The 18,292-nt window shown below is 41.4% G+C and overlaps 1 protein-coding gene across 7 annotated transcripts in view; it reads right to left on the bottom strand.

Moving 5' to 3' along the window:
- The window catches only part of camsap2a (calmodulin regulated spectrin-associated protein family, member 2a), a 76,033-nt gene extending 59,046 nt beyond the window's left edge, over positions 1-16,987 (bottom strand). For 3 of the 7 annotated variants that reach the window (XM_052526392.1, XM_052526402.1, XM_035774599.2), the window contains exons 1-2: positions 16,328-16,986; positions 5,843-6,102 (exon numbers count right to left, since the gene is read on the bottom strand). In XM_052526392.1, the coding sequence (XP_052382352.1) occupies positions 5,843-6,102; positions 16,328-16,466 (399 nt within the window). In that variant the 5' untranslated portion in view covers positions 16,467-16,986. Of the gene's footprint in view, positions 1-5,842; positions 6,103-16,327 lie in introns of all 7 variants that reach the window. The other 4 variants (XM_052526394.1, XM_052526395.1, XM_052526396.1 and 1 more) reach the window with 4 other exon arrangements.
- Positions 16,988-18,292: the final 1,305 nt, after the last annotated feature.

Genomic DNA, 18,292 nt, shown 5'->3' with positions numbered 1-18,292 from the left:
GTTTGCATTGACTTCTCTCCCCATAGGAATACATTGCCTGCACCTCTAAATTCAACCTGAAGCCTATATGGGTTATGAATGCCGTATGAACCTGTCTTTGGTAACAGTCCATCAGGCCAGTATGAGGTCTACCTGTGTTGATTCTAAGCTTCCTGGACCAACCGGAAGTGGTTAAAATCACCCTAAAAGTGTATATCCATACCCTGCCTGCAGTTTGATAGACATAGTGCATTCAACCCTGTGTAAATCAGTCAATTCTAAAAGTAAAGAATTAAAACTCAGGATTCTGTAACAGCATACCCCAATGAGGATATGTGTTGACTAGCTCGCTCGGTCTAAGCGCAGCGACCATTAGAAAAGTAGGCCCAAAATGAAGCCTGCCCCACAACGTCATTTGCTTTTGGGTGACAGTGAGAGAACCGTTAGGGTGAGAAGCACAATTCGACCTCAGGTACGTTCCTAAGGTCCTCCCGATCCGTGCAAGCCTAACCTTGACCGTGTGGCATTAACCCTTAACAGTTAAAATAAGGTGTTTACTTCAAACGGTTTGCATTGACTTCTCTCCCCATAGGAATACATTGCCTGCACCTCTAAATTCAACCTGAAGCCTATGTGGGTTATGAATGCCTTATGAAGCTGTCTTCTATGACAGTCCATCAGACCACTATGAGGTCTACCTGTGTCGATTCTAAGCTTCCTGGAGCAACCGGAAGTGGTTAACCTCTTGCTCCTACCTGGCACGCAGGCGTCCCATCTAGACATCTGGAAATGCAAATGCGCTACGCTAAATGCTAATAGCACTCGTTAAAACTCAAACGTTCATTAAAATACACATGCAGGGTATTGAATTAAAGCTACACTCGTTGTGAATCCAGGCAACGAGTCAGATTTTTAAAATGCTTTTCGGCGAAAGCATGAGAAGCTATTATCTGATAGCATGTAACACCCCAAAAGACCCGCAGGGGACGTAAACAAAATAATTAGCATAGTCGGCGCTACACAAACCGCACAAATAAAATCTAAAACATTCATTACCTTTGACCATCTTCTTTGTTAACACTCCTAGATGTCCCATAATCAATATTGGGTCTTTTTTTCGATTAAATCGGTCCATATATAGCCTAGATATCGATCTATGAAGACTGTGTGATCAACGAAAAAAAATAGCATCTTATAACATAACGTAACGTCATTTTTTAAAATTTAAAAAGTCGACGATAAACTTTCACAAAACACTTCGAAATACTTTTGTAATGCAACTTTAGGTATTAGTACACGTTAATAAGCGATAAAATTCATCAGGAGGCGATGTCAATTCTATAGGTGTCTGTCTCGAAAAAATGTCTTGGAAAGAGCTCGACCAAAACATCCGGTCGGAGACCGGAGGGAATCGATTCCCTTGATTCGGTTAGACCAAGAATCAAAGCTGAATCAAATGACAAGACTCTAGACAACGTGTGGAAGCTGTAGGCACTGCAACCTCGGCCTCATTTAATTCGGTTCACTTTGAACAATTCCTTGAAGTCGCGGATGGATATTTATTTCCATTTTCAGTGATCAGATTTTCCTGCACTTTTCGATGAAACGCACGTTCTGTTATAGTCACAGCCGTGATTTAACCAGTTTTATAAACGTCTAAGTGTTTTCTATCCACACATACTAATCATATGCATATACTATATTCCTGGCCTGAGTAGCAGGGCGCTGAAATGTTGTGCGATTTTTAACAGAATGTTCGAAAAAGTAGAGGGTCGACTTAACAGGTTAACTGACTTTCCTAGTTAAATAAAGGAAAAATAAAATAAAAAATCTACTCCTCCTCTGTCACGGATCATTTGCAAGACATACTGTCCGTCTTCAACAGACTAAATGCTGCAGGTATGACCCTGAACTTGAAGAAGTGTAATTTCTGTTTGCCAGAACTCAAGTTCCTTGGTCATGTGGTTAATGCTGAAGGTATCCATGCAGATCCAGCCAAAGAAGCAGCAGTGCAGGAATTCCCAATTCCCACATCCCTCAAGGCTGTTCAGCGCTTCCTGGGTACGGCTGGATGGTACCACAGGTTTGTCCATGACTTAAAATGTTGCCAAAACATTTTTTTTTTGGCACAGAAATACCTTATTTTACATAAGTATTTAGACCCTTTGCTATGAGACTCGAAATTGAACTCACCATTGATCATCCTTGAGAGTTTTTTACAACATGATTGGAGTCCACCTGTGGTAAATTCAATTGGTTGGATATGATTTGGAAAAGGCACACACCTGTCTATATTAGGTCCCACAGTTGACAGTGCATGTCTGAGCAAAAACCAAGCCATGAGGTCGAAGGAATTGTAGAGCTCCAAGACAGGACTGTGGCGAGGCACAGACCTGGGGAAGGGTACCAAAAAATGTCTGCACCATTGAAGGTCCTCAAAAACACAGTGGCCTCCATAATTCTTAAATGGAAGAAGTTTGGAACCACCAAGACTCTTCCTAGAGCTGGCCGCCCGGACAAACTGAGCAATCGGGGGAGAAGGGCCTTGGTCGGGGAGGTGACCAAGAACCAGATGGTCACTCTGAAAGAGCTCTAGAGTTTCTCTGTGGAGATGGGAGAACCTTCCAGAAGGACAACCATCTCTACAGCACTCCACCAATCAGGCCTTTATGATAGAGTGGCCAGACAGAAGCCACTCCTCAGTAAAAGGCACATGACAGCCCGCTTGAAGTTTGCCAAAATGTACCTAAAGACTCTCAGACCATGACAAACACATTTCTCTGGTCTGATGAAACCAGATTGATCTATTTTGCCTGAAACCAAGCGTCACGTCTGGAGGAAACCTAGCACCATCCCTACAGTGAAGCATGGTGGTGGCAGCATCATACTGTGGGGTGGTTTTCAGCGGCAGGGAGTGGGAGACTAATCAAATCAAATCAAATGTATTTGTCACATACACATGGTTAGTAGATGTTAATGCGAGTGTAGCGAAATGCTTGTGCTTCTAGTTCCGACAATGCAGTAATAACCAACGAGTAATCTAACCTAACAATTCCAAAACTACTACCTTATACACACAAGTGTAAAGGGATAAAGAATATGTACATAAAGATATATGAATGAGGATCGAGGCAAAGATGAACAAAGCAAAGTACAGGGAATCACGATGTAAACCTGCAACGGAGCACTCAGGACCTCAGACTGGGGTGAAGGTTCATCTTCCAACTGGACCATGATCCTAAGCACACAGCCAAGACAATGCAGGAGTGGCTTCAGGACAAGTCTCTTGAAGCCCGGACTTGAACCCGATTGAACATCTCTGGAGAGACCTGAAAATAGCTGTGCAGCGACACTCCCCATCCAACCTGAGAGAGCTTGAGAGGATCTGCAGAGAAAAATGGGACAAATTCCCCAAATACAGGTGTGCCAAGCTTGTAAAGTCATACCAAAGAAGACTCTAGGCTGTAATCGCTGCCAAAGGTGCTTCAACAAAGAACTGAGTAAAGGGTCTGAATACTTATGTAAATGTGATATCAGTTTATTTATTTATTTATTTGCAAGCATTCCTAAAAACATGTTTTTGCTTTGTCATTATGGGGTATTGTGCCTAGATTGACGAGGGGAAAAAAATATTTTAATACATTTTAGAATAAGCCTGTAACCTAACAAAATGTGGAACAAGTCAAGGGCTCTGAATACTTTCCAAAGGTACTGTATGGTGTCTCCTATTGGCCTGGAATAGGTGGCCTTCACTAATATACCCCTTCAACAATGTAAACAATTTATATTTGGTTCAAAATGTATAAACAATGAAACTGGGAATCAAAATGGCATGCCCATAGTCCAATATTTCACAATAATACCTTGCGATCAGGAGGGTGGCCTTTTGCATCCCCCCTAATGGTCCAAATGTGGAATCTGTACCCTTACCGATATCATGGACAGTAATGGTTTGAGAAAATGACAAGATTTGAAAGATCCATACACACGACCAGGCAACTCGTTTTTTCTATATTTACAACTTAAGTCAGCTATGCTGACATATTGAGTCCCTTGGGAAACCCAACTACCGAACCATCCAATGATGGGATAGTCACTTCTGTAGTGCCTCGACAAAGCAGCCTAGCCTAGTCACTTCTGTAGTGCCTTGACAAAGCAGTCTAGCCTAGTCACTTCTGTAGTGCCTCACAAAGCAGCCTAGCCTAGTCACCTCTGTAGTGCCTCGACAAAGCAGCCTAGCCTAGTCACCTCTGTAGTGCCTCGACAAAGCAGTCTAGCCTAGTCACTTCTGTAGTGCCTCGACAAAGCAGCCTAGCCTAGTCACTTCTGTAGTGCCTTGACAAAGCAGCCTAGCCTAGTCACTTCTGTAGTGCCTTGACAAAGCAGCCTAGCCTAGTCACTTCTGTAGTGCCTTGACAAAGCAGTCTAGCCTAGTCACTTCTGTAGTGCCTCACAAAGCAGCCTAGCCTAGTCACCTCTGTAGTGCCTCGACAAAGCAGCCTAGCCTAGTCACTTCTGTAGTGCCTCGACAAAACAGCCTAGCCTAGTCACTTCTGTAGTGCCTCGACAAAGCAGCCTAGCCTAGTCACCTCTGTAGTGCCTCGACAAAGCAGCCTAGCCTAGTCACTTCTGTAGTGCCTTTTCAAAGCAGCCTAGCCTAGTCACTTCTGTAGTGCCTCGACAAAGCATCACAATAAGAAGCAACATAGAATCTGAATCACAAATGGCACCTTCCCAAAATAGTGCACTACTTTTGACCTGAACCTTAGAGAGAGAACTGAGGGAGAAAGTGGGAGAAAGATACCGAAAGATAAAAGAAGGGAATACAGAGAAAAGAGCATTAGAGAGAATATGGGTGGATGGACAAAAAGACAGCCACAGTACTGGGGACAGGGAGAAAAACACTGACAGTCAGACAGGGTTAAAATTCCATATAGACTCTGGAGAGGACCGTAAAAATAGTGGGTCTGGATTTGAAATGATTAGGGGGATACCCACATTCCCATTCTAATGCTTATGATGGTGTACTGATTCGTTATGGAAGGGAACCCCTGTCAATTAAACCCTGTAGATTGAGATCACACACTGAGAAAACAAAGAGACAAAAGGGAGAGTGGAAGATAGAAAAAGACGCGTGCACACCCGTGCACACACTTTTCTTTCCCTTACAAGCTGACCCCACAGAGTGAGTGCGCCATCGCGCATGTTGATTTTTGTCCACCCACACCACATGATCAGGACATGCAGGTTGAAATATCAAAACGAACTCTGAACCAAATATATTAATTTGGGGACAGGTCGAAAAGCATTAAACATTTATGGCAATTTAGCTAGCTAGCTAGCTAGCTTGCTGTTGCTAGCTAATTTGTCCTGGGATATAAACATTGTGTTGTTATTTTAACCCAAACCGACTGGACCTGGGACGTCAGTTCCTCTTTCAATCACCCACATGGGTACATGCTCCTAAAATCCAATGAGGAGATGGGAGAGGCGCGACTTGCAGTGCGTCAAGTGTCACAAATAGAACCAAGTTCTATTTTAGCACATGGCTACTCAGACGGTTGTTGACGCGCGTGAGCAGTGTGGGCGCAACGCGGGCGGTGTGGTCAGCATGTTAGGGCGCCTTTTTAGTCATTCAGTTCCTCTTATGTTTGTTGTGTAGTAAATATTTTTATTTATTTTTTCCTGTAAAAGCACATTGTGTTGCATTCCATGTCTGAAAAGTGCTGTATAAATAAAGCTTGATTTGATTTTATCTGATGTGAAAGAAATCCACAGTAGCTGTACCCACAACCAAAACAAAGATGGCCACCTAGCCATTATCCCCCACCCCCAAACCATCAATCGAACACCTCTTTCTTACCATCTGTATGGGCCTCTTGCGGAGGTCACGCTCTGTGACCAGCCTCTCCTGGTCTGTGATGTAGAGGCCCTTCTGAGCCAGGGCCTGGAAGACATCATCGTGGCCAACCAGGGGCTTGGCGGCGTCATTCTTCAGGATGAGGCTCCCGGCTCTACAGTAGAGATCAGCAGACAGCAGCAGGTTGGCCACTGGAGGCTTCAGGTGCTCCTGATCATACTGGTCTGTGTAGAAGGGCTCCTTCAGGTCGGCTGGCACACTGTCTGCATAGGAGAGAGAGGGAGAACGGTTCAAAACGATGAATATGAATACGCAGTTTGTACCAAAGTCAATTTTAATTCATTAACACTTAACAGTATGTGAGAGAGAAAGTAAGGAATGATAGAGGGGAGGAGCTTCAGTTTAAAAGCATGCAGGCCTAAACACAGTGGAAGGTCAGCCTACACCACCTCATATTACCTCCTACTGCATTTTTGTCACATTCCTGATATGATGAGAATCAACCAATTAGTGAATCTAGAAGATCAGCACGTTTGAAAGGGTTATTTGAAGGTTTGATATTTCACTACATGACTGATGGTAACTCAGTGTTTAACTCTGGCAAGTCTACTTCATTCTTTCCTCATCCAAAGACATGGGCGTGATCTCCATAGGATGGAGCACACGGTGCGTTACCATGGAAACTACAGTAGGAGAGGAACCCGATCGATTCATGTGCACTCCATATCTCTCTAGCTCCCAGGGAGCTTCCCTCAGTCTGCTTTATCAAAGGGAGAGAGACGGATAACATAAGAGAGTGTGTGCGCATTTGTGGGGGCGGGCGCACACGAGCTGACAGATACGAGTGGGCCTGATTTCAATAATTCAGCTCCTTATTGTCAGACTTACAGGGTGTTGAGAAAATGGGGAAGGTATAAAAACCAGAGAGACTGAGATTGCTCAAACAGCTACGAAAATAACCAGATTTTCACACCGCTCAAGTGGCTGCACATTAGAACAAACAAAGTGTGGTTAAAAGGAGATTGACCCCAACCCTGTAATGCTACATGGGGTAACGCTCCCACACACACAGACACATGCATACACACACAGACCGATCTCCGGATATGCAACACACCCATATCAGAAGGAGCAGATGGGTGTTCGTTATGACGAGGGTGTGAAGCCACGGTGACAGAGGCTTTCGCAGCTTCACACTGCTCATCCCACCCTCACACCACTCAGCGAATCATTTCAGACAGGCCAAGTCAGCAGCGTTATCTGATCAAAGACAAGGTCACCAAAGGGTCCTAGAGGTATACATTTCTATTAACCGCAGATCTAGGATCAGATTACCCTATCAATAATCCTCACCTAAACCATTATGTGGATGAAGAATACATCTGAACTGGTATCAGTGGTTACATTTGGGGCAACTTTGACCTACGCCTTGAGGAGAACGCAACAGAACAAAGGAATAATTGGAGGGATGGTGGGCGTGGCTCCGACAGAGGTGAGGACAGGGCCATGTTCAGTACAAAAACGTTTTGGAACGTTGCAGATAGAAATGCTATGAATAGAGCCAACGTAATTCTTTATTCTAGATGTCAGAGGCATTTTTGTTGTTCTACATAGCAAATTTATGCTGAGCACACCCCAGGTTAGGTTTAGTGATGGGGCTAGAGCTCTTCGAGACGATTACACAATAATGCACCCCTTGATCAAAGACTCTACATTGATAAGGGATAGCCTACTCCTCTCTCACTGGGCTTGCCCTTCAAAGAGGACCCAGATAAGATAGTAAACAGTAGCATTCACAAAGAGGCAAAGAAAAACACCAAAAGGAAATCCATACCTGTCAATAGGTCCATTTTAAGCAAGTCGGAAACAAGTATCAAGTCACTGAGGCCGACTTCGAGTCGAGTCCCAAATCTAACAGGTTACGTTTGAGTCAAGTCCTCAGGTCTCTCGCCTCTCTAACCTTGGTTGGTACAATGCAATTAGTGAGGAGAACTGCCTTATTATGTTCCACACAGGTTACCATTGCAATCAAACCTCAGTACAACACCAAAATCTGAGAGAGAAAAAAATCCTATTCCAAACTCCAGATTAATTTCAATGTGTATGTGTGTTTGTGTGTGTTCGTGTGTGTGTGTTAATGTGTTTAATTGCTTATGTGCCTGAAAGTATTCTGAGCCTTGAGCAGTGTTCCCTGGGATCTGAATACCAGCTCTGCCTCTCTACCTCTGGGAACGAAAGAGACCGTATTTATGGAATCATCCCATTTCATTCAGACCTAATTAAAAATACATGGAGGATCTGGTTAGAAGTTCATGTACTGTATTCTCTAATATTAGAGCAGCAAAACATAATCTGCTCACTGGCACTGCAGTAGAATATTCTGTCTGCAGCTTGAATCAAATTGGTCAGAACATTTGGGGAAACTAGTTAAAAGGATGTGTCACTAAAAATACATAATAAGGTTGCATATTAAGTGGTACATTCCTTTATGAGGAAATGTTTGACTGTTCTTTTATGCTAGATGTAGATCTTCAGATGTTGATCTTTATGAATACCAGCTAGATAATATTATCATTTGGTTAGTTAAAGACCCAGTGAAGTCCAAAACGAATTATATATAAATATATACACACACACACACACACACTACATGACATTCAAGTATGTGGACACCTGCACTTTGAAAATCTCATTCCAAAATCATGGGGATTAATATGGAGTTGGTCCCCCCTTTGCTGCGATAACAGCCTCCACTCTATATGTTGGAACATTGCCGCGGTGACTTGCTTCCATTCAGCCACAAGAGCATTAGTGAGGTCGGGCACTGATGTTGGGTGATTAGGCCCAGATCGCAGTCGGTGTTCCAATTCACCCCAAAGGTGTTTGATGGGGTTGAGGTCAGGGCTCTGTTCAGGCCAGTCAAGTTCTTCCACACCGATCACAAAAAAAAACATTTCTTATGGACTACGCCTTCTGTCATGCTGAAACAGGAAAAGGCTATCCCCAAACTGTTGCCACAAAGTTGGAAGCACAGAATCGTCTAGAATGTCATTGTATGCTGTAGCGTTAAGATTTCCCTTCACTGGAACTAAGGGGACTGACTTAGGCCGAACAATGAAAAACAGCCCCAGACTATTATTACTCCTCCACCAAACTTTACAGTTGGCACTATGCATTAGGGCAGGTAGTGTTATACTAGCATCTGCCAAACCCAGATTCATCCGTCGGATTGCCAGATTGTGAAGTGTGATTCATCACTCCAGAGAACCCGTTTCCACTGCTCAATAGTCCAATGGAGGAGAGTTTTACACCACTCCAGCCAACGCTTGGCATTGTGCATGGGAATCTTAGGCTTGTGTGCGGCTGCTTGGTCATGGAATGCCATTTCATGAAGCTCCTGACGAAAAATTATTGTGCTGATTTTGATTTATTGTGCTGATTTTGATTTATTGTGCTGATTTTGATTTATTTTGCTTCCAGAGGCAGTTTGTAACTCGGTAGTGAGTGTTGCAACTGAGGAAAGAGGATTTTTACACGCTGCATGCTTCAGAACTCGGCAGTCCCGTTCTGTGAGCTTGTGTGGCTTACCACTTCATGGCTGAGCCGTTGTTGCTCCTAGACGTTTCCACTTCACAATAACACTTACAGTTGGCCGGGACAGCTCTTTCAGGGCAGAAATTTGACGAACTGACTTGTTGGAAAGGTGGCATCTTATGATGGTGCCACATTGAAAGTCACTGAGATCTTCAGTAAGTCCATTCTACTGCCAATGTTTGTGTATGGAGATTGCACGGCTGGGTGCTCGATTTTACATACAGTTGAAGCCGGAAGTTTACATACACCTTAGCCAAATACATTGGAAGTCCATTTTTCACAATTCCTGACATTTAATCCTAGTAAAAATTCCCTGTTTTAGGTCAGTTAGGATCACCGCTTTATTTTAAGAATGTAAAATGTCAGAATAATAGTAGAGAGAATTATTTCTTTCAGGTTTTATTTCTTTCATCACATTCCCAGTGGGTCAGAAGTTTACATACACTCAATTAGTATTTGGTAGCATTGCCTTTAAATTGTTTAACTTGGGTCAAACATTTTGGGTAGCCTTCCACAAGCTTCCCACAATAAGTTGGATGAATTTTGGCCCATTCCTCCTCTCAGAGCTGGTGTAACTGAGTCAGGTTTCTAGGCCTCTGTGCTCGCACACAATTTTTCAGTTCTACCCACAAATGTTCTATAGGATGAGGTCAGGGCTTTGTGATGGCCACTCCAATACCTTGACTTTGTTGTCCTTAAGATGTTTTGCCACAACTTTGGAAGTATGCTTGGGGTCAATGTCCATTTGGAAGACCCATTTGCGACCAAGCTGTAACTTGGTCTTGAGATGTTGCTTCAATATATCCACATAATTGTCCTCCCTCATGATGCCATCTATTTTGTGAAGTGCACCAGTCCCTCCTGCAGCAAAGTACCCCCACAACATGATGCTGCCACCCCCGTGCTTCATGGTTGGGATGGTGCTCATCGGCTTGGCTTGCAAGCCTCCCCCTTTTTCCTCCAAACATAACGATGGTCATTATGGCCAAACAGTTCCATTTTGTTTCATCAGACCAGAGGACATACGATCTTTGTCCCCATGTGCAGTCGCAAACCGTAGTTTGGCTTTTTTTATGTGGGTTTTGGAGCAGTGGCTTTTTCCTTGCTGAGTGGCCTTTCAGGTTATGTCGATATAGGACTCGTTTGACTGTGGATATAGAAACTTTTGTACCCGTTTCCTCCAGTATCTTCACAAGGTCCTTTGCTGTTGTTCTGGGATTGATTTGCACTTTTCGCCCCAAAGTACGTTCATCTCTAGGAGACAGAACATGTCTCCTTCCTGAGCGGTATGACGGCTGCGTGGTCCCATGGTGTTTATACTTGCGTACTATTGTTTGTACAGATGAACGTGGTACCTTCAGGCATTTGGAAATTGCTCCCAAGGATGAACCAGACTTGTGGAGGTCTCCAATTGTTTTTCTGAGGTTTTGGCTGATTTCTTTTGATTTTCCCATGAGGTCAAGCAAAGAGGCCCTGAGTTTGAAGGTAGGCCTTGAAATACATCCACAGGTACACCTCCAATTGACTCAAATGATGTCAATTAGCCTATCAGAAGCTTCTAAAGCCATGACATCATTTTCTGGAATTTTCCAAGCTGCTTAAAGGCACAGTCAACTTAGTGTATGTAAACTTCTGACCCACTGGAATTGTGATATAAGTGAAATAATCTGTCTGTAAACAATTGTTGGAAAAATTACCTGTGTCATGCACAAAGTAGATGTCCTATCCGACTTGCCAAAACTATAGTTTGTTAACATGAAATTTGTGGAGTGGTTGAAAAACAAATTTGAATGACTCCAACCTAAGTGTATGTAAACTTCCCGAATTCAACTGTACCTGTCAGCAACGGGTATGGCTTAAATTGCTGAATCCACTCATTTGAACAGGTTCCACATACTTTTGTGTATATATCGTATATATTTCTAAACTGTGGTTGGAATAATACGGTGACATCACCAGGCATTAAATTAGTTAATAGACCAATAAGAAAGAGAGTTCCAAACCTCTCTGCCAATAAGAGCTGGTTTTCAGTTCTCTTCCCCACTCAGACCACTCCCAGACAGTCATAGCAAAATACTTGCTATAGAAATTACTCTTTGCTAAGAAGCCATTTTAGTCTATTTTTCATCATTTTAATTGAAAACAATCACAGTTAATTGTTACCCAGAAATGATTTGCTATTGAGATAAAAAATAAATAAAAAAAATGTCTGCATTGGACCTTTAAAGGAATACAAAACAGATGTCTTGTTGAGGTTCAGTGCTAGTTTCAAAGCACATTGGTTTTAGAAGGGCTTATACTCCACGCAAGTCTCCCAAAAGCAGACATCTGGATGTATTTGTTCCAGATTTCATGATTATTCTAAAGATCTCATTTAACTGTACTATATATAAGAATACGAATATGTATATAGTGTGTAAATAGTATTTTTGTTTTCGCTTGGTATCTTTCCTATTCATAACTATTATTGTATTTTGGATTTTGAGTGTAATGTAATGTCTTAATGTTGTTCTTGTCTATTACTTTCTGTACTTTTTCATGTATTTGTACGTTGTATGTGGACCCCAGGAAGAGTAGCTGCTGCATGTGCAGTAGCTAATGGGGATCCTAATGAACTAAACCTTAAAGCTTTACACGCAACCTAGCAAGGCTCAAACCACGCCCACCTGAGAATGCAGCTCTGTTCAGCTTTCATTTGGCCTAGAAGTGGATAATCCACATGTCAACTACTTGTCACTTCACTGATTGATTTCAAATAGAAACAGACTATATTCATATGATTAATTGTGCAAACCACATTTTCTCTTGGACTCTACTATCGGGGAAAAGTGTGACACGATGTCTCAAAAGGATGGGGATATAATTGGAAATCGTAGACATGGGACTAAAAGGTTTTTTCAAAGTTGATTTAACGATGGGGATTAAATGCACTGACACGGCAACTACGTGAAAAGAGAGAAGAGAAAACGGTCTAGTAAGTGTTCCCCTTCATTGGATATAACATTTTCTTGTTTGATTAGATTAAAGTAAACAGTCACCACTCAGAAAAAGCCAACACGAAAAATCCATATATCTAAATCAATTGAACATTTTTTTAATCTTTCCCCTATTCTCAAATAAATATGCATTGGTTAATTCTAAAGTGATATATGTTTATGTTCACAACAGGTGGATACTATTTTGGCACAAAACATTTTTCTCCTCAATCATAAGTAATGTTGCACATCTTTGGGAGAAAGCCAAAAAGTTGATGGGAGATTGGGAGGGGGCGGTTACAAATTCTATTGGGTTTGGTAACTTAGAAAGAGCTGATTGGATAGAGAGTAATTTAATGCTAATGTATTCAATTCTGCCTATATGTATATGCAAATTAGGGTAACACTACTTGACACCCAGCGTCATAACACACTATGACATGGTCATAACCATGTCAAAATATGTCATAACAGCTGACCTAACTTATCATAATATGGTCATAACACTGTCATGACCCATATATTTACACCTGTTGTGACATATATTGTGTTATTTTATGGCTGGTTATGACACCTACATGATACTATCAAAACCCACATTTATGCAAATGTATTTTTTCCCTGCCAAGAAGTTTCCTTTCATTTGAAAGTTTGTGTAACGGCGTTCTTCGTTTGTTGAAAGAGAGTCGGACCGAAATGCAGCATGGTGGTTACTCATGTCTTTAATGAATGAATCGCGGTACATGAAATAACTGATACAGATACAAAACAACAAAACGGATCGTGAAACCTAATTACAGCCTATCTGGTGAAACTACACAGAGACAGAAACAATCACCCACGAAATACAAAGTGATACCCAGGCTACCTAAATACGGTTCCCAATCAGAGACAACGAGAATCACCTGACACTGATTGAGAACTGCCTCAGGCAGCCAAGCCTATACAACACCCCTACTCAGCCGCAATCCCAATAACTACAAAACCCCAATACGAAATACAACAAAATAAACCCATGTCACACCCTGGCCTGACCAAATAATAAACGAAAACACAAAATACTAAGACCAAGACGTGACAGTTTGTTTTTCTTAAATCCTTTGTTGTTGTTGTAATTCATTCTTTTACAGTCATGTTTTTTTTCTATCATATTTTATAACTTGTAGAAAATGCACTTTCGGACACCACGAAGAAGCATTATGACCACCATATAAGCCAGATAGGCATATCACGTACATGCCCTTAAGTCAGTCATCAGTCAAAAGAGCATTGGGGTAGGTGCATGTCTGACATCAATGTGGAAGCAATTACAATGATAATTGAATTTGGAACATTTCAGAAAATGTTATATAACATAAACATACTGTTGAGAAGTAGGCTGTGGTGTAATGGAATGTTTTGCCTTGTGTGGTAGGTTTTGTGGGTGTTGACACTCTAATGTATCTGGGGCGGCAGGTAGCCTAGCGGTTAGAGCATTGTGGGCCAGTAACCGAAAGGTTGCTGGATCGACTCCCCGAGCTGACAAGGTAAAAATCTGTTGTTCTGCCCCTGAACAAGGCAGTTAATTGTAAATGACTTGCCTAAATAAAGGTTACATTTTGCTTAAATGTTCATGTACATTTCAGAAAATGTTTTACAGAAATGTTATATAAGAAGGTTTTGTGGGTTTTGACACTTATGTAGAAGTCAAAATCGGACATAAAATACCGTAATATATCGCACAACAGGTCTAAATATGTGTCATGACAGTGTTATAACCAGGTTATATCAGGTGTTATGACATTATGACATGGTTATGACAGTGTGTTACCAATTAGTTGTTATTTTCAACCAGTCTCAACATCAACAGTGACGAAGCAACTCCGGGATGCTGGCCTTCTAGGCAAAGTTGCAAAGAAAAAGCCATATCTCACTGGACAAACAAAGAAAATATTATGATGGGCAAAAGAACACAGACACTGGACAGAGGAACTCTGCCCAGCACCCGGAGTCGCCTCTTCACTGTTGACGTTGAGACTGGTGTTTTGCAGATACTATTTAATAAAGCTGCCAGTTGAGGACTTGTGAGGCATCTGTTTCTCAAACTAGACACTCTAATGTACTTGTCCTCTTGCTCAGTTGTGCACCGGGACCTCCCACTCCTCTTTCTATTCTTTCTGTTCTGTGAAGGAAGTAGTACACAGCATTGTACGAGAACTTCAGTTTTTTGGCAATTTCTCGCATGGAATAGCTTTCATTTCTCAGAACAAGAATAGACTGTCGAGTTGCAGACGAAAGTTCTTTGTTTCTGGACATTTTGAGCATGTAATCGAACCCACAAATGCTGATGCTCCAGATACTCTAATTGAGGTAAAACAGTAAATCTGGTCATAGATTATGCATGCATGTATGAACTACACATTGAATCATCCAGCCTAAAACAGGAGGTTTAAATAAAATGTATTGTCTTTAAAACACAATTATATAATTGTCTAGCATCAGTGAGCTGATGTGTACTGTACTACTTTGTTACCTCTATCAAAGTAATCTCTGCATCCGCTATATGCCCTTCAATTTAGTAAACAGTCGGCTTGAGTACACTGAGTACAGCACAATCCTGAGCCTCTGGCAAACTGCTGGCATTACCAAAAACAAAACAAAACAAAACCAAGGATCAAAACAGCTCAAAGAAGTATACAATAGGAATTACTTTTATATCAGAACATGTGCTGTTATAACTGCTTTCAAAAGTCAGGTATTGTCCCCTAGACTACCAGGCTTATAGCAATACCACATGCCTTGGAATGAAACTCAAGGTGCAGTAACTAAAATGCATCGCAAAGACCCCTAGGGCCACTTTCCCAGACACAGATTAAGCCTAGCCTAAAATGCACTTTCAGTGCAGAATCTCCTACTATTGAACATGCCTTTTAGTCCAGGGCTACTCTCAATTTGTGTCCGGGATACCAGCTCCTAAGCAGGCTACAACTTGACCGGCTCAAAGCTACATTCCACATTATTGAGCTGGGCCTTGCCGCACAGATGAGTCAGAAGCTCTCTATTCTTTTCTTCAGTGACCATTGAGACTCAATGGTTTACAGCAACGGACTGGGGTGGAAAACATTTGGGCTGCGATGATTCACATCAGTCTGTCTGCCCCCCTAAAGATTGACAGAGGTTTTGGCTTCTGGTTGGAGTTTATATAACAAATAACTTATTTGGGCATACCTCCACATTAATAAAACTGTTGTCTTTATTGAAGAACCTATTGGTTATCCAAACGTGACTCCTATTACTCTTCTAATACTTTGAACTATATGAAACAGTACTATTTAATTACTATTATGTAATATGAGCCACATTTGCCAACTGTAAGCTTACTGATAACCATGGTACAACAATAACCATGTGATAATGAATGTAACTCCATTATGCCCATCTAGATTTGATTTTATGGAGTGGGCCTGTCATACTCAGGGTCACAGCTCTCAAGCAAGGAGACATCCACAATCTGTTGAGATTGATGAGATCATTTGTGGCATCCCTTCACAACTTAATGTTTACAGTCCACTGCAACTGAACTAGATAGGAAATTATCATGCAACAGTTATTTTTCTTAGCATAGGTCTCTTTGGGAATTATGTATGTGTGTTTGTTATGGAAGGATATTCTCCTCTTGGGTATTCTAAATAAAGTGATTCAACATATATTTATATAAATACTACATACACATCCATTGTACAACAGTGTACATACACATATTGTAATATACATACAATAATTGTACAGAAATATATTGCAAGCTTGAATGGTCTGTGTGTGATGTTATGTATAGCTGAGCGATAATATCGCAGGGAAGAATAGCCAAATTGTCGACCAATGTGTTTGAAAAACAATTCAAAGGTAATTATTGACAAAAAAACATTTTTAAACCACCTACCTGTCACAAATGCTTTGGCCACTAGCCATGTGAGGCTACAGCAGATTTTTGCTCGTGAAAAATCATAACGATCAAAAGACTTTATTGCGGGAACAATAAAGGTATTTTTTAATTCCTTTGCGTCCGTCACTTCACCCATTATAACACCCTGAGTGTCAATCAATACCAGCCGTCGGAAACCCAAAGGTTACTATGTAGCAATAGAAGTCGATGACATCCCACCAACGGAATTTAATGCACCAAACTTGACTTGATTTGCAGCCTTCAATGCCTACGTCAATTTACAATTCGTTGGAGGAGACATGGATAATTGACTGCAAGCCATCGGTAAGGTATCGTCTAACTCCTTTGAGTCAATATGAATCGTGGAAGCAGTGCCTCTCCTTGTATTTTTCATCCATACCGCTGCTACCATTTGAAATGGAGCTCGCTGAATAGCTGTCAACCAATTTCTGAATCTCAAAGAGAAATACGCATATTTTCTTCAGATAGAGAGGAAAAAACATTCCCATTATTCAGTCTTTGTTCTTTCACCTTCCTTTACATGTTCCCCTTTGGATAGCTTTTTTTCTCCACTATTCAATCTCTGCTCTTCTTCGCTTGTTACGGTTTTCCTGCCGCACTGTGGCTATAAAATAGCTGCACTATTGCGCGTGCGCATACCACCCAGCCACTTCTGCACCACATGCAAAAGAGGAAAGCATGCCTTTACTACAGAGTGTAAATAAAACAGAATGTACGCATGCACAGTTTGAATTGTTTGGATAAAATGCTGTGTATGCGTATATGTAGAATGCACCCCTGGAATATAACAATTGTAACTTTCAGCAATGAGATGGATTATTTAAGTGTGTCTTAGTCAGGAGTTATTCTCATAAATAGATGGTTCTAATAAATAGATGAATTTGCCTAACATTTTGTGGTAGGTTGGCTATGTATTGTCAGTTGCAAGTATACACAGTATGATTGATGCATCACTCCTTTATTATAGGGATTTGCAGTCCTAATATTCACCATAGATAAGAGGCTTGTTGAATTCGACATTGACTAACTGAAATCATGTTGTGCAGCTTTATGTTAACATGTCAATTTGCTTCGGGCATGTTTGTAAATTCGATTTTTTTTTTATAAAGCTACAAATCCAACATGCAGAAGCCTACTTGTTTCCTGTCATGAGAATATTTGGCCTGAACTACATTACCCAGGATGCACTTAACTGGAGACGTCATCAACATTAGTCTGCGTTCTGAGTTGGTGGAGAGTGGACAAGATACAGTACATCAGGTATTCCCAAACTGGGTTACCGCAATACCATCGGGGGTACGCCAAATAAAAATGTGGTTCACATTTTTTTTTTTTAGACCAGGAAATTATAGGGTTCATTTATTTTTATTTGTTCACATTTCAAACAGTCCATTTATATTTTGACATGTTTCTAAAGGACTGTAATGGAACCTTTCGAATTTTTGTCTGGACGAAATGCTCACGCCTCATGAAGATAGATTACTGGGCTGAACACGCTAACAACAAGTGGCTATTTGGACATAAATGATGGAACTTTATGGAACAAATCAGTCATTTTTTTTGTCGAACTGGTATTCCTGGGAGTGCCTTCTGATGAAGATCATCAAAGGTAAGTGAATATTTATGGTATTGTTTCTAACTTTGTTGATTCCAAACTGGAATGTTTTGGACACTACAGTGAAAATGGTTAACTTTGTTAAAGCAAGGCCCCTGAACTCTTGTGTATTATCTGTACTTTGTAATGATATGGGCAGCGACCATGTAACACTTTTACAACATACAGAAAGAAGTGTGCTGGTTATTGTGGTATCCCAGGAGGTCTAACCCGGGGGTGGTAATTGAGGGGCGGTACGTGATGCAATGTTGGCTCCATCTGTTGGGAATACACGAGCTGGGCACCCCGACACGGATAGCTCAAAGTGGAGGTAATTAGGGGAAGTG

Source organism: Oncorhynchus keta, chromosome 1, assembly GCF_023373465.1.
Source record: "Oncorhynchus keta strain PuntledgeMale-10-30-2019 chromosome 1, Oket_V2, whole genome shotgun sequence".
Lineage (NCBI taxonomy): Eukaryota > Metazoa > Chordata > Actinopteri > Salmoniformes > Salmonidae > Oncorhynchus > Oncorhynchus keta.
The sequence above is the reverse complement of the archived record's forward strand: the minus strand, read 5'-3'. Positions and strand labels throughout refer to the sequence as shown.